The 24,614-nt window shown below is 42.4% G+C and overlaps 1 protein-coding gene across 3 annotated transcripts in view; it reads right to left on the bottom strand.

Annotated features, from left to right (window-relative positions):
• RMND5A (required for meiotic nuclear division 5 homolog A) overlaps nt 1-15,728 on the bottom strand; it is a 55,758-nt gene extending 40,030 nt beyond the window's left edge. For all 3 annotated transcript variants that reach the window (XM_084900263.1, XM_084900264.1, XM_084900265.1), the window contains exon 1: nt 15,116-15,728. In XM_084900263.1, the coding sequence (XP_084756389.1) occupies nt 15,116-15,257 (142 nt within the window). In that variant the 5' untranslated portion in view covers nt 15,258-15,728. The remainder of the gene's footprint in view (nt 1-15,115) is intronic.
• Between the last annotated feature and the right edge of the window lie 8,886 nt (nt 15,729-24,614).

The raw sequence follows: 24,614 nt of genomic DNA, 5'->3' as shown, positions 1-24,614 counted from the left end.
GCCCAGCAGGGAAGGCCAGATGGGGGAGACCGGGCCTGCAGGGGAAGGGAGGCAGTTGGGGGGAGGGACCAGGCCTGCAGGAGAGGGAGGGAAGTTGGGGGAGGGGAACCAGGCCTGCAGGGGAAGGAGGGAAGTTGGGGGGGTGGTGGGGGGGAATTGGCCTGCAGGGGAGGGCAATTAGGGGCGACTAGGCCAGCAGGAAAAGGCAGTTAGGGCCCCAGGCCAGCAAGGGAGAGCAGTTGTGGGCAACCAGGTCTGCAGGAAAGGACTGTTGGAAGGGACCAGGCCTGCAGGGGAGGACAGTTAGGGGCAACCAGGCCAGCAGGAGAGGGTAGTTGGGGTGGGAAAAGGCATGCAGGGGAGGGCAGTTAGGGGTGAGCAGGCCAGCAGGGGAGGGCATTGGGGGCAAACAGGCCGGCAAGGGAGGGCAGTTGGGGGCAACTAGGCTGACAGGGGAGCAGCTGGGAGCCAGCAGTCCCATACTGTGAGAGGGATGTCCGACTGGGATCGAGCCTAAACGGGCAGTCTGACATCCCTTAAGGGGTCCCAGATTGAAGAGGGTGCAGGTTGGGCTGAGGGTCACCCCCCACCCACCCCAACCAGTGCACGAATTTCATGCACCGGGCCTCTAGTCTTGTAATAACTATGTATGGTGTCAGATGGGTACTAGATTTATCTGGGTGATCACTTTGTAGGTTATATTAATGTCTAATCACTATGTTGTACTCCTGAAAATAATATAACATTGCATGTCAACTGTAATTGGAAAAAAATTACTTAAACTTTTATAGCACTCGCTGGTGTGGCTCAGTTTTTTGGGCATCATCTGGTGCACTAAAAAGTTGCCAGTTCAATTCTTGGTCAGGGCACATGCCCAGGTTGTGGGCTTTATCCCTGGTAGGGGGCTGGATATTCAAATTTGTGAGTTGCTGGCATGTGACTAAATGCAATTACCTAGAGAGTCAGTACAGAAAGAAGTAGTAAAAGGAGCAACTCAAAGTTTATGAGAGGAGGATGAAATGGAATTGAGAAAGAACAAGCCCGGCTGGTGCGGCTCAGTGGGTGAGCGTCAACCCATGAACCAGGAGCTCATGGTCTGATTCCTGTTCAGGGCACATGCCCAGGTTGCAGGCTCAATCCCCAGCGGGTGGGGGAGGGAGGGAAGGGTTGTACAGAGGCAGCTGATCAATGATTTTCTCTCATCACTGATGTTTCTCTTTCTCCCTCTCCATTCCTCTCTGAAATCAATAAAGATTTTTTTTTTTTAAAGAACAACAACAAAGACCATTGAAACACTGTGACATAAGAGGAAAATCAAGAAAGCATGGTGTTGGCAATGGTAAGATATGTACACATATAATACCTTAATAAAAAAATGAAAAGAAAAAAAGCATGGTGTTGGGAAAGCCAAGTAAAGAAAACATATCACGGAAGAGGGAGTAAGTAACTGTGTTAAATGCACTGCTCTGTCAGGTAAATGGTGACTGAGAACTGACCACTGGATTTACAATGTGGATGCTATCAGTTAACATGACAAGCACAGTTTCTCTAGAATTTCAAGAAAAGAAATCCTAGAAGGCTGCAGGGACTGTGAAGTCGGAGTATAGAAAATCGAACTCAATGACAACCAGTGAAGAAGTAAAAAGAATATAGTGCCTACTAGGGGCCCAGTGCACGAATTCACACACCTTGAAAGAAACTGTGGGTTGAGAGGCTACAGTGGGCCCAGGGACAGGTCTCAGCCCACCTGGACCCTCCCACCACAGCCCCTGTCTGCTGGCATCCCCTTTCCCACCACTACCACCACCGCTCCCATGCACTGATGGCACCAGCCTCACTCACATCTGCTAACGCAATCAGGGCTGGTGCCAGCAACAGGTGCAAGTGGGGCTGTCGCTGTCAGTGGGTGTCAATGGCGACTGCTGCTCCAATTGCCCCTCAGGAGCAGGGGAAAGTGAAGCTCTGAGGGGCGATTGAGGCCAGTAGCCCCTTCTCACATCCACTGATGGCACTAGCCACGGGTACAAGCAGTGGCTCCAGCATTGGCAGCAGGTACAAACGCTGGGCAGGACTATGGCACCCGGAAGTAAAGAATTTTCATTAAGCACCAAAGGCTCACCCGGATGACAGTGACCCATGCCCTGCCTTGGTCTGGCACCCCTGCTCTCTTGCTCAATCATTCCGCTGTGGCTGACACCTGCCATTTTTGCGCTCTGCCTCTTGCTGCCATTGTTCTGCCGTTTGATCTATTTGCATTTTAGGATATATATATGTATATATTGCCCAATCCAATATGGGGTAGCCAAAATAGAAATTGCCCTTATCTCTAAGTACAATTGCACAAAGGATGTATTAGGTGCTTCCTACTTCTAACAATGTAATTTATGTTAAAAGGAGATGTGGTAATTCAAGCAAAAAATAATTAAATTGGACTTCAATAAAACTAAAAACTTCTGAGTTTCAAACACTACCAAGTGAAAAGATAACCCACAGAATGGGAGAAAATATTTGCAAATCATATATCAAGATGACAAGAGCTTAACATCCAGAGTATATAAATAACTCTTACAACTCAAAAATAACAAGACAATTTTAAAAAATGAGCAAAGAATTTGAATAGACATTTTTTCCAAAGTTGCACAAATAACCAATAATCACAAGGAAAGATGCTCCACATCATTAGTCAGTAGTAAAATGCAAATCAAAACTATAATGAGAGCCTTGGAAGAGTGGCTCAGTGACTGAGCATCATCCTATGAACCAGGAGATCATGGTTTGATACCTGGTCAGGATACATGCTCCATCCCCATTGGGGGACATGCAGAAAGCAGATTATCAATGATTCTCTTCTATTATTGATGTTTCTATCTCTCTCTCCCTCTCTCTCTGAAATCAATAAAAATATATATTTAAAAAAAAAAAAAAACTATGAGAAAGCCCTGGCTGGTTTGACTCAGTGGATAGAGCATCAGACTGCGGACTGAAGGGTCCCAGGTTCGATTGCACATGACCGGATTGTGGGCTCAATCCCCAGTTGGGGGTGTGCAGGAGGCAGTCAATCAGTGATTCTCATCATTGATGTTTCTATCTCTCTCCCTCTCTGAAATCAATAAAAATGTATTTTTTTTAAATGAGCTCCTTAAAAAAATAAAATTAAAAAAAAACATGAGAAAATACTTCAGACCCACTGGGATAGTTACACTGAAAAAGATGGATGACAACAAGAAGCATTGGCAAGGAAGTAGAGAATTTAAGAAACCTCATACATTGCCAGATTATAAAATGATGCAGCTGCTACAGAAACACTTTCACAGTTCCTCAGAAAGTTAAACATAGTTACCATACAACCCAGGAATTCCACCCCTACGTATAATACCCAAGATAACTGAACACATATGTCTATACACGAAGTTCTACATGAAGCATTATTCCAAACCGCCAAAAGTGGAAACCATCCAAATGATTAATGAGTAAACAAAATGTGGCCTATCCATACAATGGAATATTATTCAACTGTAAAAGAAACAAAGTACTGATACATGCTACAATATGGATGAACCCTGAAAACATGACATTAAGTGAAGTAAGCCATATGCAAAAGACCACATATTATGTGATTCTATGTATGACTTGTCCAGAATAGGCAAATCTACAGACAGAAGTGGATTTGTGGTTGCCAAGGGGCTAAGAGGGGGAATGGAGAGTGGCTATTAATGAAAATGTTCTGGTTATGGCTGTGCAACTCTGAATATATTAAAAGCTAGTTAACTGTATACTTTAAAAGGGTGAAATTTATGATATGTGAACTATAGCTCAATTTAAAAAAAAAACAACTTTAAAAAGCAAGACATAACTCCTATCCATGCAGACATGTTTGTTTCTACAGTCAATAGACAACAAAGTAAAAAACAAATTAAAGAACATAAAAGCAAAGACCAAACTACAAGAGAGGGGTTATTTGGAATTTATTAACTCTAATTCCATAACCCAACCTTGACATCCATCGATATTTTCAAATCTTAACAACTTATGTATGAGTTTTGATGTCACTATTATCTCTTCTTCCTTTACCATCTACAAGTCCCTATAGTTTTTGTCCCTATAATTTTATAAATGATAGTAGTAATATAATTTAATTAACACTGAGTTCTTGATATGCCCCCCAAGAAAAAATAATTTCTACAAAGTATCTGGAAGCACAAGAAAAGTATAATAATCTGACAGAGAACCCTGGGAAAGCCTTGTTCAGAGAGAAAGAGTCCACTAATGCGTTTTCAGTGGGAAAGCAGCCAAAGGTAAAAACTGGTTTGAAAATCACTGTAGTAACCAAACTGAGTGAAACCAAACTTCAGTCCTAAAAAGAGCGTTCTAATGGTCTGCTGACTTCTCTGCCTGAAAACAAAACCTGCTTCTAGGAGAGCCTTTCTGTGAAAGAAATCTAACTGGATTCAGTTCCTAGAAGTAAAGCTGGGAGGGGGGAGGGAGGGGGGAGATTACTGTGACAGCGTCTTTACCGTAACTGAACTAGATCTGAAGGGAAACACTAGAATCCAGGTTGGCTGCTGTGGTGGTCACTTTTTACCCAGGATCAAGTCCTGTTTTTTCCAATGTAATAAACCTCCCTGGACTCTGGCCCCTACACAATAATGAAAGAAATAGTTCTGAGACAGTGCTCATCACTTCCAGTCAGCACAATATTTCATATACAGCAGTTTTAGGTTTACAACCAAATTGAGAGGGAGGTACAGAGATTTCCCATTCACTCTGCCCCCACACATGCATAGCCTCCCCAATTATCAACACTTTGTTATTTTTTGCAAAGGACAACTTACACTGACACATCGTGCTCACCCAACATCTACAGTTTACCTTAGGGCTCACTCTTGGTGTTGCACATTCTATGGGTTTTGACAAATGTGCAGACATTGGTATACCCTTCATCATAATATCATACAGAGCATTTTCACAGCCCGAAAAATCCTGTGCCCTGCCTATTTATCTCTCCCGCCCACCCTATTCCTGGCAGCTGCTGATCTTTGGCTTCCATAGTTCAGCCTTTCTCAGAATGTCAAGTAGTGGTATCACACAGTAGATAGCCTTTTCAGGTTGGGTTCTTTCACTCGGTAATATGCATTTTCAATATACACCAATTTTCAAATAAAACACATTCACAAAACAGAGCCATCGCAGTTATACTAAGTTAAGTTTCTTCTCTCTTCCAAATAATGATCTCCACAAAAAAAAAAAAAAAAAAAAAAAAAAAAAAAAAAAAAAAAAAAAAAACAGCTTTAAACTTGGAATGAGAATTTACAGGCTTGTGTTTTGAGCCATTTCCTTGATTATAAGATAAAATTATCCTAAGGTTTAAAGAAATGAAATTCACCTCAACCTTAATACATAATGTATTCCTATAAAAGGGTATTCCAAGCCATAATGTAGGAAGGCAGAGCATAAGGGGTGTCTGGGTCTCACAAAGTGAAAAATCCTAAAATTCCTAGTTATACAGTAGTTTTGTAAATAATATTCAATACAGTTTAGTATTTTTTATGTGTATTTATATAGACATGCACACACATACATACACACACAGACATATATGTATATATATCTGAGAGTTCAATTATTTTCCTACATTACTGATCACATAGTAAGATAATCATATGTCAAACCATGTAACAAGATTTACTCATCATTTTAGGCCATCTAATACAACCAGGAAAAATATATCATTACAACTGAAAACTATGTTTCCCATGCTTACTATGTGCATTTTCAATTTTGTTTGATACTTGTTTTTATGATATGGGTGGGGGACCTCAAATAATTGTACACACACTGGTAAAGACAGTGTTGCTAAAACGGAACAGCTGGTTGACAGGCAGCACTACAATGCTGTAGCTTGATATGTCTGCACATTGGCAGATAATCATACATTTTAATTTGGTCTATAAAAGGCAATTTACAAGTTCAATTACACCAAGAAGTACATGCTACCTAAAAGTCAAACACATGAGATGAGAACCCTCTATAAAAAATGGGAGGCACGGCACAGAGACGTATTGCTGTAATGATAATTATCCAGGTCTCCAAAGTGAACCTTACTACCTAGGACTAGAATATTTTGGTATAAATAGATAGCAAGGCTACCCCAGAAATCACTAATACCTGATTTATCATTGGTAAGAATATCCTGGAAGCAGGAAACAATTTTAATATACAAGTTTATAAATATTACATATATTACATTTCAGCTCTTTTGAGTTATTAAGTTAACCCCCCTTTAAAAAAAAAGTTAATTCCACTTTCATAAATTGGATCAGAGAGCTTACATATAGAATTAAATGAAAAGCAAAATGGTATACACTCTTGATGTAGATAAATACAGAGAACCCCATTTAGTAAACATAATCCTAACTGTACCTAAAAGAAAACTTAGATCTTACAGAGGAAAAAATACACCCAAGACCATTCTACGTTAGTTCCTTTAAAAAAATAAAATAAAATAGAAAAAGACAAAGGATTAGGCATCACTAAAAAGGCAACAAGGGGAAAAATTTTCTACCTTACCACATTCTTATAAAAAAAAAATTTATGCCTTAAAACAAACAAAATGAAACCAAAGTCAACAAAGAAAAAAAAAAAACTCACTAAAGTCAAAATGGAGAGCCATGACATTTAGATGGAATGAACATTCACTGAGCACTGAATGCATGTGTCAACAGTGTTCAGGGTACAGACTGAGTTCTAGACAGATTAAGAAATTTAGGATGGAAGTATAAGGAGACCAAGATAAGAGTCTAAGATTCTAAAAAAACTGTTGATAAGGTGAGCATGGATATGCCTGCAAAGTAATAAAATACAAAAACAAGACCATTTCATACTGTGAGTAGCAAACTAAACTGTGGCCTATTAAAGTTTTATGCTTCTCATGAGCTATCTCAGCACCTAGGACACAGTAGCTGCTCAAAAGAGACTTAGAGGGGGAAGGAAAAGGCATAAATAGAACATGCTCCTTGTTCTTCTACAGGCAGTACACACTGAAAACAAAACAAACTTTTCTCAGTATATTAATAGCTAGGGAATCTGTCGGTCAACTCCTAACAGAACAGAAAGTAGATTTTAATAGGTTTTGTGATCCACTGCACCAAATCACAGACTAGTGTGCTGCAAAACCAAGCATGGAGGGGCGTGGGGAGGGAGTATATTTAAGAGCTAAATTACATGGTACAGACTAATAGTGCTCCTGAAGCAGAGAGCTAGACCAGAATGACTGGAATAAGAAAGAAAAGGTAACGAACAACATAAACTGATGAACAAAAACAGATCCAGAGACAGAAAAGCATCAATCAGTCTGTCAAACCTGAGAAAGAAGGCAGGAGAGGGTGGGGGGGAAGGAGGAGAGATCAACCAAAGGACTTGTATGCATGCATATAAGCCTAACCGATGGACACAGACATCAGGGGGGAAGGGGGGGGGGGGGGAGATGAGGGAATAAGGACACATATGTAATACCTTAATCAATAAAGAAATTTAAAAAAATAAAATAAAGATGAGAGTACTATAAAAAAGAAAAGAAAGAAAATGGGGCTTCAAAAAGGAGACTAGGCCCTAGCTGGTAAGGGTCCCGGGTTCAATTCCAGTTAAGGGCACATGCCTGTGTTACAGGCTCAATCTCTCCCTTTCCCTTCCTTCTGAAATCAATAATATATATATGGGGGGGAGGGGGGGGAAAGACTAGGAGACAAGAACTGGGGAAAGATGAAAAAGAGGATGTACGTGCAAATTTTTAAATGCTATTAAAGCGCATACTCACTCCCTTCAATTTCAAAATGTAGAGAATTATTTCTAGGCATCTTTTTGTCTTTGAAAGAAATGGCTGAACCCCATAAGGTTTACTTTAGCATTTAAATGGGGCTTTCATATTTAAAAACCAAACTCAACTTTCTACCTTCCCCTCTCCTAAAATTCCTTTTTTCTTCCTGGTTTCACCTGCCACTCAGGCTCAAAACCATAGATTAGCCTAGCCAGTGTTGCTTAGTGGTTGAGCTTCAACCCATGAATCAGGAGGTCACAGTTGATTCCAAGGCAGGACACATGCACAGATTTCGACTCAATTCCCAGTATGGGGCCTGCAGGAGGTAGCAGATCAATGATTCTCTCTATCACTGATGTTTCTACCACTCTCTCCCTTTCTCTCTAAAATGAGTAAAAAATCATATTAAAAAAAAACATACCTCAGACTAACCTTTGATTTTTCCAGTCCCTCTATCACACTCTGCCAGACTCCCTCCATTCCATGTACCAAGTCCTGGAAATTTCTTTCTTCAAGAATTCTATGCATGAGTTCCCTTCATATCTTTACCACTCATAGACAGGTCCCTATTTTATCAGATCTTAATCTTAACTAGTCTTGCCAAACCTCACTCCCCACTGCAACCAACTTCAATGCCGCTGACAATTGCTCTCTGATAATGCCTTTCCCTGTTCAAAAAGCCCCTCCCAACCCAAGTCATTCAATTCTTTCCCCTAGTCTACTACTCTCCCTGGTATCCATGACTATATAAAACCTATTCCAACCTAATCGTCATTCTTTTACCTCATTTCTCCTCACCCTGGTCCTCCACTGTTTCCAGAATGCCTCTTGTCCTCTCACTCCTCTGCACCTTTGTAAGGACTACTTTACCTGGCACCCCCTCTTACCTTCCTACTACCCACATTCAGTCCCTCGACTGAAACTTCCCACACATTAGAAGAGTCTTGTTCAAATCTTACCCCCACTTGTCTATACCACTCAATCAGCACTTAGCCTATATACAGAAGCTCCTTGATTTACGTTGGGGTTATTAAGTTGAAAATATTGTAAGTTGAAAATGCATTTAATACATCTACCCTACTAAGCATCATAGCTTTAGCCTAGTCTACCTTAAACATGCTCCGAAGACTCACATCAGTGTTTACCCTAGTGCTGGCCTGGCTGAGGGAAGTTGGGGCTTGCTGCCGTTGTCCAGTATCATGTATCGTACCATGTATCACCAGCCTAGAGAAGATCAAAATTTAAAACTTAAAGTATGGTTTTTATTGAATGCATATCATTTTACACCATCGTAAAGTGAGAAAATCATAAGTCAAACCACTATAAGTTGGGAACTGTCTTTATATGGTCCTGCATATTTGTGTTTGTTAAAAACATGCCAGTCTCATCACTAACTAGAGCTGGAGAATGATTGCTTGTCCTCTGTAACTCTCAAAAGACAGCTTAGTTCCAAATATAATTGGTGATTAACTACTATTTGACCAGATGCTCTCAAGTTCTCTTAAATACCCCTCCTCCCCAAGCAGTTCTTTCCAAGGGTTTCTTCTCTTCCCATTTCTCTGAACTGCTAATATTTGTACCAACCAGAAGCACTGCTATATATTGAGCCATGGCCTTGGTTTTTGACCCTCTCAAATGTAAAAGTCTGATCTCGTTATGCCACTAAAGTTTCTTGAAGATTCTGTTTCTTACACGCTTTGAGTATCCTTATAAGCAGACAGATCCCTGGTCACAGAATGGTATTTAATATACACCAGTAATAAATACATTTAAAGAGTCAAAGCATCTCAAAACAGTGCTTAACACTGATTAAAGGCACAGATCTTCAAAATAACAAATATACTTTGTCTTACAGATTTCAAAGCCAGTTCACAACTATTAACTATTTTATTCCCATAACTCTGTGATATAAATTATTAGTTTACTGAAAAGGAAACAGGCTAGGCAAAATTGTACAATCAGCCTTGGCGAGTGTTGCTCAATGGTTAGAGTGCCCGCCGCCACACCCCTCCCTCCCCCGCCCAAAAAAATCACCAAAGGGTCTCTGGTTTGATTCCCAGTCAAGGGCATGTACCTGGGTTGCGGGTTCATTCTCTGCCCCATTGGGGTATGTTCAGAAGGCAACCAGTCCATGTGTCTCTTTCATATCAATGTTTCTCTCTCTCCCTCCCTCCCTTTCACTTACTCTGAAAAGCAATAGACAAAATATCCTCGGGTGAGGATTAACAATAACAAAAGATTACAGAACCAGTAAATGGCAGAGCAAGGATTCAAACTCATATCTGCTGAGCTCAAGGGCAAAAATGTGTTTTACTCCACCAAGTGCAGGCTCATCTATCTCCTTAATTGGCCTCCTGGAGGACTGAGGCCTTTTTTCCTTAAAAATAAGTATCTCCCACATAGAAAAAATAATAATAAGTCTCTCCTTATCTCCACCCAAATGTCTTTATACCTCAGTAAGACAGTAAATCTATATGAATTCGACAAATATTGCAAACTTACCAAAGTAATACACAGTGCTCTGGGATAAAAAGAAATTACTATTCCGGCCTTAATTTTAAGTGAAGAAAGGCTCCAAACAATGTTCCCAAAGAATCATTGCGAGTTCAGCTAAGCAATCACCAAGCCCAAATAAGGTGAAAGCATATTTCTAAAAGCTTCAAGTCCTGCGGGAGGCTCTGGTCCCTATTCTTGAGGCATCAAGCTAGCACCTAATCTAAGGGAAGGCCAGAGTTTCCACCACTCTCCACAAATTATTGGAGCTTTCTAAGAAATGCCCAGTTAGAGATCATCTCCTGGTATCTACCAACTTCTGGGAGTTAAAGGAATACCACAGGGTTCCAAATACACACCTCACAGCGAGGGCCCTCCACAACTCTCCCCTAAACTGCCTTTTTGGGGTGATTTTCAAATATTTTACAGATGAATAGGCAGAATACCAAATAAAAACAAGTCAGCTTTAATGCCCAAGTGAATAGTTTGCTATAACACCATTTTCACCACCTTAATAACAGAATAAAACATGACAACAATGGAAATTTGTCGATTAGCTGTAGTGCGATACTATCACAGCAGTGCTGGCAAGTTTTCCCCTGTTATCATCTGAAATTATAAACTACTTAAAAGATAAGATAACCTTAGGAAAATAATTTTATCATGTCAAATATTGCAGTGATGGCAAATAAGTTCCCAGAGGTAACATGAATCAAGTTGTTTTCTCTAGTCTACAGATTGTCATACTAACAACCCAGTATTTGAATTATACACACATTATCGTGAGGAAGCAAGGTAAAAACTGAGAAATAAAGGTTGGGCTACTCAAGATTAGATCTCAAAGATGTTTGATGTAACTGCCATTGATGTAACTTATATGATGTAACAATGATAATAGAAGAATGTAGGTTTACAGGTGTGAGTACTTGCAAGTTTATTGTTATTATATTATTTTCCATACAAGTAACTATAAACCTACTTTTGCCCATCCCTGTATATATCTATAAAAGACACCTATCCCTTTCATCCCTTTTGTCTTGGGTGCAAGTTGTTCTTTCTAGAACTCTGTCCTCTAGTGGATCCACAATGGATCACATACTCATACATCTACTGGCACACATGGTAAGTAAGCACAGACCAAGAAGGCCAGCGGACTCCGTGCCCTGCCCCCAGTTGCTGATTCAGGGAGAGGCTTATATGACCCAAACAAGACCAGAAGGATATTTCCTGGTGATTTTGTTGGAAATGCAGACAAAAGACACATTCCTGTCTTTGGGGACCCCAGCAGTAAGGATGACATGAGCTATACTGCACATCTTGACCTCCACATGGAGAAAGCTCCTTTGAGAAAAAAACCACCACGGACAGCACAGCTGAGAGGCAGAGAACAGAAGTCCTGTCTTTACGACATCCTTTGTGCCCCTGAAGCCAGCCTGGCTTAACTTCTGCCTACTTATGAGTCAACAAATTCCATTTTAATTTAAACGATTCTGCCCTCTGCAACCAAATGAATCATGGGTAACATACTAGTGTGAATGAGTAAGGTGCCTAATAACAAAGAATTACCTCCTAAATGAACCTGGAAAGGAATGGCTGACAAAGTTAAATCTGCTTCTAAACCCACTAGAAACACCAACAATGACCTATTCTGACCATCTAAAATAGCTCAAGTAGTTTGGTTACTAGTCTATTCTCCTCTTAGAGTATTTGAACAATGGCTACTGTTATCCACCCAAACTCTGCTGGCCTACTTTTTTGCTACTTTCCAGATTAGATATTAAACTAGATATCAAAGTTTATTTACTCAATTCAAAACTTGGCCATTATTCTTAACAGTATCCTTTATACCAATCACAGAAATAAAATGTGACCACCATAACTTGTTTTTTCTTTCGCCCTTAATTGCCTACTTGCCTACTCATTTGCCACCCTCAAATTACTTGAAACAAAGAAAAAGAAAAAAGAAACAATACTTCTGCAAATAGTAACTAAATTCTCTTTGATTCATCAAAAAAATAAATAAAGATCGAAGATCGTGGTTTAAAAGAGTTTTACTACCAGGAGTCAGATCACACATCAAACAAAAAGAAATTTTAGAAAGTTCCCACAAATAAAACTGTCTCTACCAACGTGCAAATTGAGATAATACTAAGCCTAATTCATAGTAAATAGCATTACATGTCCAGTGCCTCAAAGTAAAAATAATGACAAATTATTATTTACCTGAACTCTCTTAGATTTTTTTCTGGAAATAAGCATCTTTGTGAGATAGCCAATGAAGTGGTCAATGAATAAGAAGCAGGGAGGTTTTACTGGGTATCCTTTTGTGTCATTAGAGATCATATCATTTGAATGTACTATTTACTCCAAATAGATAAAATAGAAAATCCTTGAGAATCACTTTCAGAAACCACGTTAGAACTTCTTTTAATAACAGCCTAAAACTAATAATATAAAATACTGTAGAGCCCAGCAGGCACAGCTCAGTGGTTGAGCCTCAACCTATGAACCAGGAGGTCTCGGTTCGATTCCCAGTCAGGGCACATACCAAGGTTGTGGGCTCGATCCCCAGTGTGGGGTGTGCAGAGGGCAGCCAATTGACGATTCTCTCTCATCACTGATATTTCTCTCTCTCTCTCCCTCTTCCGCTTCCTCTCTGAAATCAATAAAAACATTTTTTAAATACTGTACAGACTTTACTCTTACAAAGGTTGTATTTTCCCAAATACACTTTAAACATGTCATAAAACTGCTTGTCTATTCTTCTTTAACCAAAAGTGAATTTAGAATATTGGCGATACAGGCTATATAATTCTTTTCTGTTGTCCCTTACACAACAAATGAAAATATATATTTGCCAATAGAAAAAAAAGTGCTAAAAAGCATTCATAAATCAAATCACCAAAATTTATCCATACTATTTATCTGTCAATCAATGGTTGTCCAAAGTGATGTGAATGGTGCTTTTACCTGAATATAAGATATTTTAATAATTATTAATTTATTTTTAATATGTAGTTTATTATACCAAACACACCAAACCTATGACTTCACTGCCTAGAATGAGGACAAATCTACTTAAGTTAAATCATGAATCCATCTGAAAAATAAGAGTGCATATGTGTAAGTGAAGTTTGAGAAGCATCAGTGCATTATCCAAATTAGATAAAAAGCACAGTAAGAAAGATCAAACAGCACCTACGGAATCTTAAATTAGACCAAACTTTACTTACAGGAGAACCCGCATTAAAAGGCTGGTACAACTAAAGGGCAAGAGTGCTCTCCTCTTCCCTCAGAGCTGGGGAAGTTAAGATAACCTAAAGTTTAATAAAATGATTAAAGAATTAGGGCTCAGTACAATCCATGAACTTGTGGCAAATAAGCTAAAAAAAAAAAAAAAAATGATAGTTCTTTTCCAGACCAACACCATCTATATACATCCTCAGCCACCAGTAAACATTAAGCCCTGGACCCGATCTTCTTTAGCCCTTCTTTGCTTTCGCTTTATTTCTCATGACCAAAACAGAACTCTGCAGACCCTCCCCAGGATTCCCAGCCTAATCCACCTCCATCCCCTTCACAGGCAGCCATCTAGGTCTGCTCCTTGTTCCATAGGAACATTTCAACTCCTACCCCACTATGGTGGCAGGTTGCTTCTTCCCAGGGGCTCAAAAGTGAGGTGGAGTCCAGAATGAGATGTTGCTAAGACTCCCTACCCAGGGACTAGCACTTACTCTCACCTGAAAGCCACCCGGGAAAGGAAGGTGTATTATAATGAAGGAGAGAGCTCCAGGAGCACCACTGCCCTCATCTCAACGGCCACAAGTACCTGCATTTCGCACCACACCTTCCTTTACATAAACTTCTGTCCGGCCTACGATTTATCCCAGCATCCTGAATAAGCCTATTAAATAAGGTCCGAGACATCTTGATCAGAAGGAATCATCACTTTGACTATTTTAGTGGAAGCGTAAACAGATCTTTAATATTACTTTAAAAAAAAAAAACAAAAGAAAAAGAAAAAAGAAAAAAAGAAAAGAAAAAAACCTTCTCAACCAGCTACCACAAGTTAACTTTGACAAACTGTCAGCCCTCCAGGGCTTAGGACAATACTGAAATAACCCAGATAAAACACCTTCTATAGAAAATGCGTTTGCTAAAAAAAAAAAGAAAAGTAAAAAACTCGATTAAGGCAAATAACGAAACACTTCTCCCACAGTTTGCTTCAGGGAGAATTATCTGCCTGCTCCTCCCCGGGCTCAGCCCTGGCCACCCTAGGAGGGCCGCCCGGTGTAATGCAGCTCATTCTATCGGATCCTGTCAGCGCGAGGAGCTGCTTCCCCGTCAGTCCAATCGTGAAGTTTGCAGGAGCCACTGTGTAACCCACAGCTAATAATACCACTCGACTTTCTCATTTAACAAAGAAAGAAAGAAGAAGAAGAAGAAACTGAGTCCCCAGCCAAGGATGTGGAGCAGGGGAAGAAAAAGTGACCAACCCCCGTGGGTCCCCCCGGGGCGGGAGGCAGCAGTTTGCAGGTGCGGCGGCCCACCCCACGCGCGGCTGACATGGCTGAGGCACGAGGCTCCGGGACAGGCTTCCTTCTGCACCGGTTCGCGCTCGCTCTCAATTAACAACGAGGTCGGGCGGGTTGGAGGAAAAGTCACAGGGGGCTGAGGGCCTCGCACCTCGGGGAGGCGGGGAACGAACTCCGGGGGCGCCCCTTCCACCCGCCCGGGCCTGTGGGGGTAAAGGGGGACGGGGTCGCGGGCGGTGGGCCGGGCCCCGCGCGCCCACCCGGGCCGCCCTACCGTGGCTCTGCAGGATCTCGTGCTTGAGGCCGCCCGTGTAGTCGATGAGCTCCTCCAGGCCGCGCTCGCACAGCTGCCCGTAGCCCGAGAACTTGTGCAGCACCTTCTCCAGCTCGCGCTCCACCGTCACGCACTGATCCATCTCCGCGGCGGCGGCGGCGGCACTCGGCTCCCCGGCGCCCGGGCGTCCGCAGCCGTTCGGCCCGGGCCCGGCCGAGGCCGCGTCCTCTTCCTGGTCCCCCAGGCGGGCGGGCGGGCGGGCGGCGCGGGAGGCTGAGGCGACGGGCGCGCTACGGCTAGCCCCGGCGCCGGGGGAGCCCCGCGGAGCCCGTGCCCGGCTGCCCCATGGCGCGCGGCCTCTGGCGCGTCGCAATCGCGCCGGCTGGCGGCCCCACCCGGCCCCGCGCCTCAAGTCCTTCCCCGCGCGCCGCGTTCGGCTACCCGCCGATTGTTTTTGTTTTCACGGGAACCGGCCGATGACCCGGTTCTCCAGGGCGGCACCAAGAGCAGCCGCCGACCCGAGAAGGGGGTGGTGGAGGGAAGAAGCCACCCCGGCGAGGGAAGGAGGCGGCGCGGGCCGTACCAAGAGCTCCCGCGAGGGGGAGCCGCCCGGCGAGCGAGGGCGGAGGGAGGCGGCGGGCGTGCGCTCGCGCCGCTCCACAGGTGAGGGCCGTACCACGCGGGAAGTGTGTGCGGGAGACGGCGAGGGCGGAGCCAGGACCCAATTGGTCGGAGGAGCTACATTAGGGAACTTTGGGGACAGCCCCGGCGCGCTGACAGCGCCACAGCGGCGCGCTTCGTAAACAAGAGGGTGGAAACCGTTCCCAGCCACCCCGCCCAGAAACCGGAGAACGAGCCTATGGGAAGCGAGGACTACGGAAGGAACCAACGTCCTCCAATCGCGAGCCGAGGCGTAAACCTCCAGCCAATCCGGGCCCAGAGGCCAAACCAAGAGTCTTGCTGTTGGAGGGGGGTCACTTGGGAGAACAAACCGGAAAGCGAGGGGTTTCTGCAAAGCAGTGAGATAAAACAAGACAGAAATGAAACGGTCTGTTTTCCATGGGCGCTCTTCCTAGCCATCCGTCAGTCCATCTCCCTGTCACTCGGGTGGGGGACTGTCATTTCCGAAGCTTTAGAAGACGAACTCACCGCCGCGATCGGAAAAGCCAAGCCAGGCCGGGCAGGGGGCGCCTGCTAGAATTAAAGGCGGGGAGATGGGGGCGCCGTGGCAGGAGCTACGTGCGGGACCCCTGCCAGGAACGACTAGGCGCGAGGGCGGTGCTGCCTTTACGCCTGCGACACCATGAGGTCCCATTCTGCACCCCCCAGCCCCCATGGGCCTCTGCCCTTTGGCCCAGGTTCTGGAACCTTTCCTGATGGGTTGCCTCACCCCCTGGTCATGTACCCGCAGCTTCGCGGAATGGAAACTCGTGGAAAAGCCGGACAGCCTGGCCTCTGCCTCTTAGGTGCCTTAGTCCATTGAATCGGATCGACTTCTCCCCATTGAGTAACTCCTTCCCCTGATTTGGTGTCCTCTCCAACCCCCCCTTCCTCACTAAGCTTCGTGCAGTTGCACCAACCTTAACGTGGATTCAGTATCCCAACTAGTACTGCCCCGGGCCTCTGCGCTCTTATCCTTTTCCTTGGCCTGGAAAACTTCCACCTTTCCCCTCCTAAAGTTCTCAGCTCACTTGTCCCGCCTCAGAGGGTCCTCCCCTGAGCACACTAATATAGCTTCTACACTCTCGCTCACCTTCCTCCATTGCTGTAGCCTATTTATTATAATACTCGTGGCCCGATGCATGAAATTCGCCCAAGAGTAGACTTTTGCAGCCCCAACAGCTGCCTCCATCCCTCAGCTGCATCCGGTCTAATTAGCATATTACGCTTTTATTATTTTACGTAAATTATATCACTAATTTTCTCACCACTTATTAAATCCAAAATTATCTGATTCATTTATTCACTTGCTTTATTTTTTCTGTCTGCACCTCATCCATAAAAGCTCCATGAAAGCAGGCACCTAACTGTTCCTATTCTGTGCCCAGAACAGAGTTTGGCAGCATAATAGGCAATCTTTTTTATTTAATTACAACAAAACCTTTTTGAGCTACAATTTCCATTTTTATAATGGAATTAATAATACTTCATTAGATTCTTAGGAAAATTAAGTGAAATAATATATATAAACTGAGACTGGATGCAGAAATTCATGTACCATTGGGGTCCCTTGCCTGGCCTGCAGGATCAAGTTGAAACAGGTTCTCCAAAATCCCTCGAGGGGTCCTGGATTGCAAGAGGGTGCAGGCCAGCCTGAGGGACCCCAGAAGTGCATGATGGGGCTGGGGAGGGATGTGGGAGGTTGGCCAGCCCAGGGAGGGACTGTGGGAGGGTTTCAGGGCATGTCTGGCTATCTCACTCAATCCCAATCGGTGCAAACTAAACTACCAGTCAGAGCATCTGCCCCTGGTGGTCATAGCGAGCAGTTGAGCGGCCTCAGCATATCGTTAGCATTTACGCTTTGATTGGTTGAAAGGCCAACTGGTCAACCAGACACTTAGCATATTAGGCTTTTATTATATACGGTGCCCATAATAAGCACATGATAGTCACAGGATAGATTGTGGTGGTAGTGGTTGTTAATGATCGTAAGTCCCCATTTAGCCTTCTTAGATGGATGGTTTTATCCCCAGTTTATAGCCTCAACCTTCTCTTTTCCCTTTACCTACTGTCCTGGGGGGGAAAATTACAGTCTCCAGCCCTGATCTGCTTCATAAACTCCAACTTCACATTCCCTCCAACCAGCAAGACATCATCATCCAGAGGACTGGTTACCTCCAATTAACATGCCAAATGCAGAATTTGTATTTCCCCCCCAAAACCAACTTTCCTCTACTTGATGCCTCAGTTTTTGTCAGAATTGCCTTAACTTTTCCATGTTTCTCTGCCACTTCTTCATCCTCACATTTAACTTACCTGTAGGGTTCTTTCTTTAAAAAAAAAATATATATATATATATATATAATTGATTTTTTACAGAGAAGAAGGGAAAGGGACAGAAAGTCAAACATCAATGAGAGAAACATCAATCGGCTGCCTCCTGCACACCCCTCCGGGGGATGTGCCCACAACCAAGGTACATGCCCTTGACCGGAATCGAACCCGGGACCCTTGAGTCTGAAGGCTGACACTCTATCCACTGAGCCAAACCGGTCAGGGCACCTGTAGGATTCTTGAAAACATTTTCTCTATCAGATTGCTCAACTCCACTAAACTATTTCCATTGTCAACCATCTACATTCTTTTTAAAATCTCTTTGCTAACTCAGTTGCTTTCATTCACCCCCGAATCATTGGTGTTCCCCAGCATTCTGTCCTCATGAGTATCCCTAGAGATAAAGATTGTCTCACTCCCTTTTTCATTCACCCTTCCTCTGAGGTCAATCATCAAGTTCTGTTGAGTGTAACTTCCTAATGTCTTAAGTGGGGCTCTTTAATTTCTACCTCCTCACCTTTATTAGTACCTTTGACATGTCTCCATGATTATAATTGCTTCACTTATCTGCCTTTGATCTCTTACCCTCACAGAGCATCTTCAGTTCCCTGAAAAGGTTGTTATAATAATTAGAATCCTGGCCAGTGTGTCTCAGTTTGTTGCAGTCTTGTCCCACCACTGGAAGGTCATGTGTTTGATTTACAGTCAGAGCACATACCTAGGTTGAAAGTGGTTGGGGCATGTACAGGAGGCAACTGAGTGATGCTTCTCACCTCCCCCCCCCCCCTTCCTTTTCTTTCTATGCCATCTTCCCTCTCTAAAATCAATTAAAAATAATAATTACATGAAATAATAAATGTAATCCACTCAATAATGCCTGGCACATGGTGAGAACTATTATCCACTGGACAGAAATAATTATATAGCCCTGGCCAGTTTGGCTCAGTGGATAGAGCATCAGCCTGCAGACTGAAGGGTCCCAGGTTTGATTCTGGCTAAGGACACATGCCTGGGTTGTGGGCTCCATCCCCAGTCAGGGGCCTGCAGGAAGCAGCCAATCAATGAGTCTCTCTCATCATTGATGTTTCTCTCTCTCTCCCTCTTTCTTCCTCTCTGAAATCAATAAAATATATATTTAATAAATAAATAAATAAATATTTAAATACCATTGTTATGTTGTACATATGAAACTAATGTTATATGTCAATTATACCTGGGGTGTTTTTTTTTTAAGAAAAAGAAATAACCGATGACTTTCATCCTAGCTCTCAGATGTATGATCTGTACAAGTGTAACAACCCATCACAATTCTTCATCCAAACACCGGGCACTTTCACACACCCATGTCCAAACACTTTCATACTTTCAGTGTGAATTGAGCATAACTCACTTATGCTTTTTCTTCTCCTGGGATGCTTTTCTTTATTAGCTATTCAAATCCTCCTCTTTCTTAAAGTAACAGGAAAAGCCCTACCTTAACTTTTATACCTCCCCTTGAGCTTAGCCTGCGCTCTTCAGTATGGTAATTACTAATTATATACAGCTATTTAAATTAAATCAGAAGTTCAATACCTCCATCATACTAACCATATTTCAAGTACTCAGGGACCATAGGTGGCTAGTAGCCACTGTGCCAGTCAGCGCAGAAGCAGCATTTCCCTATTACACGGTGCGGACCTACGCCATGACCACACAGTAAGGTTAGCAGCCACTCCTTGAACTGCTTCTAGGACTTCTCTATGTTAAGTAATTTAATGCCTAGGTCAGTGGTTGGCAAACTTATTAGTCAATAGAGCCAAATATCAACAGTACAATGATTGAAATTTCTTTTGAGAGCCAAATTTTTTAAACTTAAACTTCTAACGCCACTTCTTCAAAATAGACTCGCCCAGGCCGTGGTATTTTGTGGAAGAGCCGCACTGAAGGGGCCAAAGAGCCGCATGTGGCTCGCAAGCCGAGGTTTGCCAATCACTGGCCCAGATGAACACTGCCCCTCTATTTTTGTTAACCTTTTAAATATTTGCCTTAGCTCAATTTGATTGTTAGCTCCTAGGTCAAGGCTGACTTTTCTTTTTTACCCCCACGATTTAATTAGCATAGAAAAAGTGTTAAAGGGAAGAGTACAGACAAGTAAGAGAGGGGGCCTCAGTTATAACGGAGGGGAGAAAAAATAGTGCCCGTATGGGCAGAGATCTTTGTGTTCCTTCCTTCATTTCTACTGGCCTTTTTTGCATAATTGCTTCAAGCCAAACCTTTGTTTTTCAGAGAATGTCTCTTGAAACAAGAGGGGGAAATTTTAGTTTTCAGAACAGCTATACATTATATTGTTATGATCATCTTTCAGTACACAACGAAAAAGCATTTGCGCACACAACACAGACAAACACCTCTCCGGTATCAAATGGACTCCTGCCCACACTCTGTTCAGTCTGGAGAACCGTTCATTTGCAATCATTCTGGACCTTGCTCTGGTCTTCCCTCCACTTCAGATTCAGTCCTCTGTAACATTTAAGTAAACATTTTAAAAAGGGAGACCAAAATACATATTCACTGTAGAAAAACTTAGAAAACGAAAAGTATTTTTAAAAAAACAAATCATAATCTCATGAAATCCCAAAACCCAGAAAGAAACTCAGTTTTAACATTTAGGGTGAATTTCCAGAGTTTTTCCTGTGTATACACATATATGCATTTTTATTAAAGATAGTTCTCATTATATATAATTATTTTATAAACTGTTTTTGATGTCCAAACAAAATTAACAACAAAAAATTCCTAGAACTGCTTTTGACATCTTTTTGAAATGTTTAATAGCCACTTCACATAATTATATCTTAGCACACCTTTATTCAATATATCTTATGTATTCTTATTTGTTTGTTTACTTGTTTACTGAAGGCCCGGGGCACCAATTCATGCAACAGGGGCCCCTCAGCCTGGCCTCCGTGGATCAGGCTGCAACCAGCTCTCTAACATCCCCTAAGGGGTCCCAGATTGCTAGAGGGCACAGGCCAGGCTGAGGGACACCACTGGTGCATGATTGGGGCTGGGGAGAAGCCACAGGAGGGCTCCAGGGCATGTCGGCCCATCTTGCCCAGTCCCAATCATCCAGACCCCAGCAGCAAGCTAACCTACTAGTTGGAGTGTCTGCCCGCTACTGGTCAGTATGTGTCATAGTGACTGGTTGAATGGTTGAACAAATGGTCAGACACTTAGCACATTAGGCTTTTATTATATAGGATTACTTAGTTACTTATCTTTTCATCCTTACCCAAGGAGTGAGTTTTTTTCTGTTGATTTTTAGAGAGAGTGGAAGGGAGGAGGAGGGTGAAAAAGAGAGACTGAGAAAGAAACATAGATGTGAGAGAGACACATCAATTGGTTGTCTCCTGCACGCACCCCAACTAGGGCCAGGGATCAGGCCTGCAACCAAGTATACACCCTTGACCGGAAATCAAACCTAAGAACCTTCTGTGGGCAGCCTGGTGTTCTAACCACTTAGCACACCAATCAGGGCTCATTTTGATTTATTTTTAGAATCTTGAAACTAAACAGAGGCAAGATAGAAAATGTCAAAATTTCATCTTTTTAGATTTGAGAATTTATAAAATATTGCTTTAGGAAAGTACTTTTATGCTAAATACCCTTTCAGATAAAGGGAAGAAAGACTATATTTTAATTATAATTATAAAAAAAAAAAAAAAAAGACCATGGGGAGCCCTAGCTGGTTTGGCTCAATAGAAGGGTCCCAGGTTTGATTCTGGTGAAGGGCATGTATCTAAGTTGCAGCCTCCTCCCCAACCTGAGGCCTGGCCAGGGTGTGTGCAGGAGGCAACCTATCAATGTGTTTCTCTCACATCGATATTTCTGTCTTTCCCTCTCACTTCAACTCTCTTTAAAATCAACGGGAAAATATCCTTGGGTGAGAATTAAAAAAAAAAAAAAAGGGGGGGTGGGGGAAGACCATGTGGCAAAGACCTTGCTAATTTACTAACTATTCTAGCTGACAGCCAATATTAAAGCAAGGATCAATTGAAAAAAATGTGTTATTATGAAATATTGAATCATAAAAAATATCATTCCTTCTTATTTCTTAAACTTTATTTTCAAGCCAATAAAATAAAATCTCCACATGAGACATTTCTCGAAATTGCTAAGATCAGTTTAAGAAATGGGTGAAAACACAACTACTACCAAAAAATATTAAAGTGAATGTTTTCCACTTCTTTTATAGCTCCTGTGTGGTTTGGGGCAAATGGCCACTTACATGACTGTTTGATGACCAGCTGAATGACACTTGCCCCCAGTAAGACCTACTAAGAGGAAGTGGATAGGCAGTGTTGACAGTAAAACATATTGCCACACAACCTATTGCCCCCTTCCTACAGCATCACTGACGTCTGTAGAGACAGCTTCTCTCACCAGCACAGCCTCACCACACCCGAAGGCCAGGCGCTCCCAATTGGCTGCCTACAGTAAACCATTGCCCTCAGCGATGGTGTCCAGCCTGCAGGGGGTATTTATACCTTTGGACCTGCTCCTCCAGTTTTATTGGCCTGAATCTATTTCTTTCTGCAGTCTGGATGTCTCTGTATACTTTATTTTCTGCTTAATCCTTGTGAGCTTTACTAGGTATAGCAGGAAGGGCACTAGCACTGTAACCCTGGAGTAATTTGTTCAGCCTCGCCCAGCCTCAGTTTCCTTATCTATAAAATGAGAGGCTTGAGTCCCTTCCAGTGAAAATTACAGAGATGCCAGTGTTTATTGAGTAACATGTGAGGTGCTGCCCGACCAAACAGGAATGGACAGATGCACACCCCCTGCTTCTGAAAGCTTTGAGTCTGAATCATTACTTCCTCATGATGGAAATGCAGTGAGGATTTTTTTTTTTTTGCTTTGTTTATATTTAATAATAATTATCACAGCTACCATTTATTAAGCCAGGCACTTTGCTTTAAATGTGTGATTTTTCTGAAAGAATCTTTTCCCCCCATTTCTTTATTGATTAAGGTGTTACATATGTGTCCTTATTCCCCTATTACCTCCCCCCCCCCATTCCTCCCACTCATGCCCTCACCCCTCTGTTGTCTGTGTCCATTGGTTGGGCTTATATGCATGCATACAAGTCCTTTGGTTGATCTCTCCTCCTTACTCCCACCCTCCCCTGCCTTCACTCTGAGGTTTGATGGTCTGATCAATGTTTCTCTGTCTCTGGATCTATTTTTGTTCATCAGTTTATAATGTCCATTATGAAAGAATCTTTTAAAGTAAATATTGTTATCCTCATTTTACAGATGAGGAAATTGAGGCACAGAAGGGTTAAGTAATTTTCCCAAGGTTACACAACTTAGACATGGTGGAACTGGAACTTGAATTTGAATCTATCTGGTGTCACAACCCATAAGATACTGTACCTCAAAAAGACAAAATCATGCTCCCTGATTATTTGTCAAGCATGGGATTGCTAATAGAACAAATGATCATTTACCCTAGGCAGTGTGGTTTGATAATAGAAGCCCAGGGCTAAAATTCACAAAATCATAACACTTCTATTGTACTTACCAGCTTTTTAACCTTAGGCAAGAACCTTAACCAAACAGCTCCCTTAAAACAAACAAACAAAAAACAACAAAAACAATATCTACTCCACCTACCTTGCAACATTATTGAGAGAAATATATATTGTATAATAGTAAGTGCATACATTTAGTTAGTAAATGTATAGAGAAAATGTATGTAGAAAGTGCTCTGGCCCTGATAGGTTTGGTTCAGCTTATAGAGCATTGGCCTGAGGACTGAAGGGTCCCAGGCTCGATTCTAATTAAGGGCATGTACCTTGGGTGCGGGCACATTCCCAGTGGGGGGTGTGCAAGAGGCAGCTGATCGATGCTCTCTCATCCTCATCGATGTTTCTAACTCACTATCCCTCTCCCTTCCTCTCTGTAAAAGAAAAATCAATGAAATATATTATAAAAAAAGAAAGTGCTCTGTAAATCATGAGTCCCTATATAAATTTAGCATGTTATTTCTTTTTATTAGGTATGCATTTGATTTGTCTGTTTACATAATTTACTATGCATCTGTTCAGGGCAGAGTCTAGGTTGTAAATTGCTAAAATACAAAATTCATAACTTTTGACAACCTGGGGGAGACTCTGGGTAGTAAATTAAGCAAGTGTTTAAAAAATGGCTTTCTGAGGAGACTTCCAGTTCCACTGACATGAAGTAATTCCATTTCTCCAGCTCATTCCTAAAAACCCTGGACATAGCATGGGAATGTTTTTTATCTGCTAAATATAACCTCTGAGTCATTTGTGGGTCTGCTTCTATTGTTTGTATTTCTTTCAACTTCCCAGTAATAGTCCCTTGTCTCATCATGTGTCTCATTAAGCATGGGGCTATTTTCAAAGCTAGAAAGAGGATGGGCGACATAGGGATCTTGGCACTTGAAAAATGACACAGTGGTAAGATCCTGGGTTTCTTTATTTTCTGTCATATCTCAGAAT

This window comes from Pipistrellus hanaki (assembly GCF_964339955.1).
Source record: "Pipistrellus hanaki genome assembly, chromosome: 12".
NCBI classification, from domain to species: domain Eukaryota; kingdom Metazoa; phylum Chordata; class Mammalia; order Chiroptera; family Vespertilionidae; genus Pipistrellus; species Pipistrellus hanaki.
This window is presented reverse-complemented; position numbering and strand designations above follow the sequence as displayed.